The sequence below is a fragment of the Scatophagus argus genome, chromosome 13 (assembly GCF_020382885.2).
Source record: "Scatophagus argus isolate fScaArg1 chromosome 13, fScaArg1.pri, whole genome shotgun sequence".
Lineage (NCBI taxonomy): Eukaryota > Metazoa > Chordata > Actinopteri > Scatophagidae > Scatophagus > Scatophagus argus.
The window spans coordinates 1788078-1794221 of record NC_058505.1 but is presented as its reverse complement, the minus strand read 5'-3'; the positions used below and the strand labels follow the sequence as shown (position 1 = coordinate 1794221).

Sequence of the window (6144 nt, the reverse complement as noted above, 5' to 3'; positions counted from 1 at the left end):
TTTACTGCTACACCAGCTGATGCCTGCTTGCCTGATGCAGTGAGCCCCGTTATAAAACACCACAGCACAGATCAGTTGAACGCAGCCTCATAGTCAACACATGCCACAGCGTTAAAGGAGCAGTTCACCCAACAGCCAAACTTCTGTCATTATCTTTTGACTCAGAACATTTCTGGAGTCCCAAGAGATTTGACAGCTAATTATGATTATTTACAGTTTATTTAAATTACTGTCTAATTTGACTTACAATGAGGGCTACAACATGTCTTTTATGTTCATTTATTCTTTCAAAAATAAGGCCTTCAGTCCGCTCACGTGTCGTCCCGTTGTTCTTTTCTGTCCTTTAATACCACGCGTGTCCATTTGTTCCTGCTGTTTGTGCTTCAGTTGACTGCTCCTGACTTTATCCATATGCTCTTACCAACAACTGAGTGCTCTTGTTTATTCGTCACCCTGTTGCTTACGCTGTGTTCACCACATGGCCAAAAGTATGTGGACACCAAAACCCGTGTCACTCATGTCAAATAGCTAAGAAACCACGCGCGTTCATATGCAGCGAACACAGTCCGCACTGGCTCTCTGCGGGCCTCTCAGCCTCCACGCGCGGACACGACTCTGGGCGGGAAGGTCCAGGTGTGCAGGAGGCCAAAGTGTTACCTGTGATGAGCCTACATCAGTGTGGCGGAAGCAGGGATGTTTCCACGCCACACATGCTCAAAACCCGCCGTCTCAGCCACAGACAGTTTGATGGAACACGAGGAAAAGTTCAGCACTGCTGATGCAGATGCTGCCGAGGCGTCGCTTTGCTGTTTCCACGGAGTCCACGGCGTTACGAGGATAAGCAGTGAAATTTCCCCTCGGTGGACCCATGCAGAGGCCGAAACCGAGCCAGCTTTCGTTCAAGGTTCACCGAACTCAGTGAGGACACGAAGAGGAGGAGGAGGGGGGCGAGACAAACAGCGAGGAATCTGAAGAAAGACAGAAAGACGTGGGGACACGGGGAGGCATGAAGGGTGGAAACGGAGCGTGGGATAAAGACGGCTGTGAGAACACACACACACACACACACACAGAGGTGAGTGTGACGTCAAGCCGGAGCCCAGCTGACTCTCTCGCTCCGTGCCTCTCGCTGACCAGCCTCGCGCTCTCTGCACATCGACTCCACGCGGCTGCCGCTGCTGCACGCCCTTCTGAGCACCGAAGAGGAGCTGAAGGAGACGAAGAAGAAGAAGACGAAGGAGGAGGAGGAGGAGAGGGGAAAATCGGGAGGACTCACGTGAGGAAGGAGGAGGAGAAGAAGGAGGAGGAGGAGGAAGGAGGCTCCGGTTCTCAGACATACAGGACGTTATTATTTGGACACCCTCCATGAAGACGAGTCGCTTTTCCTCGCGCGGTCCCCTCAGAGAGACAGCCGAGTAGGACTGTGACGGAGGACGGCACAGTGTGTCTGCGTGTCTCGGCCCCGCTCCACACCCTCCCCAAAAAAACAGGTGTTGCATTCAACGAGGCGCGAGAAGGAGGACTGATCCGCGCTGCGGAGCTCGCACGCGCGACACCGATCCTGTCCGCGGACCCTGCCGAGCCACGACAAGTTGACCACCTTTGAGTGTTCGCCGCGTTTTGAAGAAACGGATTCTACTGGCGGATTTGTTTCTTTGCTGGCCTCTTGTGTCGGCTGTTGACCTTAACGGATTTCTGTTTGTTGTGGTTTATTTCAGCCCTCTTTTCTCTGCAGAGGCACGCGCTGACCGCCTCGGAACAGAATGGCAAAGTAAACGGACCCAGCTGTGCCAACGACGCACGAGCCATTTCTTTGGGGTCTCTTTAAACATCTGGTTCTCTGCGGCAGCTGCTGTCTCACACCGCGTGTTCCCAGAACCTCCGCCTTGTTTCTCCCGGATCCCGGCTCTCCGTGACGCCGCGGCGCCCTGATGGTGCGGACGGACGGCGCACGGTGGCTCGAGCTGCTGCTTGGACCCGCCGCCCGGTGATTTTTAGCCCTGAGCCCGGAGACACGGTGCGTGGCGATGGTGGTACGCGGTTAATCCGGGACATGGTCTTCCGCTCCAGTCGGATTTACGTGCTGTTTCTTCAGTGGAATCGTTCGCGTGACGATGACCTCCAACCGCGCTTTACCCCGTGCCGTGCTCGTCGCAACCCGAGAGAGAAGCACGCGCCCCCGGTTCAATGCGCACGAGAGGACGTCGTCTCCCCAAAATCGCTGAGCTAACTCACCACCGGGAAGACTGGGATAAAACCAACCGACACAAGCGATAGGAGAAGAAAAAACCAAGCACCACAGCAACAAGCGGCAGCAGTGATGGAGCTGTCCGAGGTGCGGTGCTCCAGCGCGAGCGAGGAGCTGTACACCATCAACAAGACCCCGAGCAGCAGCAACAACAGCAACAGCAGCGGCAGCGGCAGCGCGCGACCCAAACGGCTGCTGTGGCAGAACGCGGTGCGGCACATCACCGAGCAGCGGTTCATCCACGAGCAGGGCGGGGGAGGCGGTGGGGGGGTGAAGGGCATCGCGCCGGACGAGCCCTACGACCCGAGCCAGGGCGCGCGGAAGCAGTCAGCGGGCCGGACGTCGGTGGGAGACCGGCACAACAACGGCGGGACCAAGGTGTTCCCGGAGCGCGCCAGCAGCGACCTGGGCTTCTTGCAGATCGACTGTGCGCCGAGCAACTCTGACTTCTTCCTGAACTGGGGCTACACGTACCGGGGTGTCATCTTCCCCACGCTGCGGAACGCATTCAAGTCCCGCGACCTGGAGCGGCTGTACCAGCGCTACTTTCTGGGCCAGAGGCGCAAGTCGGTGGTGGTGATGAACATCCTGGACGTGGTGACCAAGCTCACCCTGCTGGTGCTGCACCTCACCCTGGCCTCCTCCCCGATGGACCCGATCAAAGGGACGCTCCTGGGCTTCTTCACGGGCATCGAAGTCGTTATTTGTGCCTTAGTGGTGGTGCGGAAGGACACCACGTCGCACAGCTACCTGCAGTACAGCGGCGTGGTCACCTGGGTGGCCATGGCCACGCAGATCCTGGCGGCCGGGCTGGGCTACGGGCTGCTGGGTGACGGGGTGGGATACGTGCTGTTCACCCTGTTCGCCACCTACAGCATGCTGCCGCTGCCGCTCACCTGGGCCATCCTGGCCGGCCTGTTCACCTCGGGGCTCCACATCCTGGTCCAGCTGCTCATCTCCCAGAACGCACAGCTCTCTACCAACCAGGTGAGCTCTCACCTGAACCCCTTTTCTTCCTCCTCTCCATCCACCTCCACACAGTCCTGCTCTCCTCTCCTCTCTTGTCCACTTCTATGTTTTCTTCTCTCCTCCTCCGTTTCTTCCTCCCTTGGCCCTCTTCACCTCCTCTCCCCCTTTCTTCCTTCTCCTTCCTAGTCCTCTCCCTCCTCAGTCTCTCCTTTGTCCTTCTGGTAGCCTCCTCTCCTCCTGTTTTCTCTGTCTCCATCTTCTTCTCCTTTACTGACTTCCTTCTCATCTCCATCCATCTTCCCACAGTCCTCCCCTCCTCTCCTCCCCTCTTGTCCACATCTCTTCCACACATTTCTTGTGTTATTCTCCTTACTTCCTTCCCTCCTCACCTCCTCCTCTTCTCCTTCATTCACCTCCTCATCCTCCTTCTCCTTATTATTGTGTGTGCTCCTCAGGGCCTGTTTTTGCAGAAAGGTCCAGAGTTGTTGATGGACGTGTGGGACCTGATCAGCTGTTTCCTCCTCAGTGATCAGCTGTCCACGTGTTGCTTTTGTTGACTTGGTTTTGCTTTTGTGAAAAGTTTCTGTTTTAATCGTGAATTGGGGCAGTTAGTGACGGATGCTGAGAGGCTTCAGCACCAAGAGCTGTCCAACACACACACACACACACACACACACACACACACAGAGAGAGAGTTCTTGAAATGCAGATCTAAACAGGTTCAGCACCCCCTACTGGTAGAAATTTTAAAGATGTCTGATTTCTTTGTCTTGTGTTTTCTTTCTGTTTTGAATGCCAGCTGCTGTCAGATGCAGACCACACGCTGCAGTGTTTCAGCTGCGTATTGCACGTGATGTTTAAGATCAGATCAGTTCTAAACTGACAGACGGTGGAATATTTTCTCATGACGTTAGTCCAGCTCGTCGTGTGTCACAGCTGAAGACATAAAGCCTTTAATTCAAGTTTTTGTTCCTTGAAATTTTGGGATTAAAAGGGCTCTGAATATGCTCATCTGTGGTTCATATCAGATCCTCATTAGGATTAGGGGAAGCTTTAGTGTGAAAACGTTTAGCTGCTGCTTTCTGTCCGTTCTGTGGGAGTGAGGACAGAGTGAAGCTCACAGTCTTAAGCCACTGGGAAGGAAATGCTAAAACTCTGCAGTCTTCTCAGAGTTCCCTTCCTGGAGTCTTTGCTTTCGAAGGCACTCAGTCAGCGGCTGAAACATAAAGTTGCTGTTCACTTCCTTTGGATGACTGATGCAGGCGGAACAAAAGTCTTCAACTTTTTGTGGTTGCTAAAACACACCTTTTAGCCTCCATGATGTTCTCAAGCGTGTTATCACGGCTATTCGTCCAGTAGTCACAAAATAAAATCTGCAGGCTTCTTGGCATGAACATAAATGCTGCGTTTCAGGACTCTCAGCAGGACTGTTTTTCATCCCTGCTCTGCATTCCTGTGACTGAATGACACTCTGCATTTTGAAATCCACAGTCACGGGGTGGAGGTCTGGGTGCACAAAGTCCAGGACTCTCACACCGCAAACCCCGGAGACGCATCCCATCTGTGGCTCGGTTTAGCAAACAAAAGCACTTTGGTTCCCTGTTGTGTGTTGGTGTGTGGAGGAGGACAAATGGGTCTCGGCAAGGTTTTCTTCTGTCCATTGAAGTCTCCACTCTGGCCTCATGTGGGCCCGAAAACTGGGTACAGTCTCATGTGAACAAACGTGGTCATCGTGCGTTAAATCGAGCCACACGGGAACGCGTATGTGACGACTACGCAGGATAAAAGTCAGCAGAAGTGCTTTTTGATTGGACCGTGTAGGCCTCAGATTGTAAGTGGTGTGTCTGTGCTGTCATGACTAAAAGTGTTTTGAAGTGATTATAGAGCCACTGGCATGTACTCTGAGTTAATCACATCATTATTCATCAGTCAAAAGTTGATTTATTTTTAACTTTGACTCATTTGCTTGCTTAGGTTTTGATGGAGTTTGTTGGTTCATCCTCCACTTTCCACATGTTTGAGAACCGTTGATTTAACACGTCGAGATGATTTTAAATGAATGTTTTCGGTCACAAGCTGCCACACGCTGTGTGTGTGTGTGTGTGTGTGTGTTTTGATAGCAAACCCTCACCTGAGGTGAATTATTCAATAGGTGAAAATCAGAAGCGACTCAGGGCGTGTCTCTTCGCTGTGTCACATTCACAGCCGTGTGTTTCACTTTAGCGTTAAACGTTCTCGAGTGCAGCGTCTCATCTGAGAGTGAAGGCCTTCACGTCAGCACCAAACTCTTCACATCAGCCGTGACATGTGAAGAGTTTCTCCGTGTCAGCTCGCTCCACTGCAGCTTCCGGTTTTCCCCGAGAGGCTCGAGCTGTTCAGGCTTCTTGAGGGTAATCTGTAGTTGAGTTTGCATCATAAACCTGAGGACAGAAGTCTGGACACCAAACATGAAATACAACAGAGCAGAAAGAAACAGAAACTGGTCAAACAGCCAATCACAGGATGCACGTGTGGCCTCAGCGAATGAGGAGACCGACTGAAGGCTCGACCCGACTCGACTCTCACACAAGCAGAGCCCGACCTTTAACCAATCGTTTTCGCTCGGCTTCGTGCTGTCATTATGAAGCGTGTCCGGTCCTTCAGTAAAGCCAAACTTAAGACGACTGTGGAGATGAGGTCTTAGTTTCTTTTTTAATGCTGATGAGTCATCAGCAGGTTTAGGTTTCTCAGCCATATTTAAAACTTGTACTCTGACTGAAAAACAATTTGAACAGAGTTTTATATCGAGGTTTGTTTATCCAGGCCCTGTGGTCTGCAGAACCTCAGACTGGGAACAACTGGATGAACAGTGGAAGTAAAGTAAATATGTCTTGGTTTTGGACTGCAGGCGGTAGACATCTGAAGACGTTAGCTTGGACTGTGCTGCT

The 6144-nt window shown here is 52.5% G+C and overlaps 1 protein-coding gene across 2 annotated transcripts in view; it reads left to right on the top strand.

Annotated features, from left to right (window-relative positions):
• Positions 1–1625: 1625 nt before the first annotated feature.
• adcy8 (adenylate cyclase 8 (brain)) overlaps positions 1626–6144 on the top strand; it is a 66671-nt gene continuing 62152 nt past the window's right edge. For both annotated transcript variants that reach the window (XM_046407947.1, XM_046407946.1), the window contains exon 1: positions 1626–3235. In XM_046407947.1, coding sequence (XP_046263903.1) covers positions 2321–3235 — 915 coding nt within the window. In that variant the 5' untranslated portion in view covers positions 1626–2320. The remainder of the gene's footprint in view (positions 3236–6144) is intronic.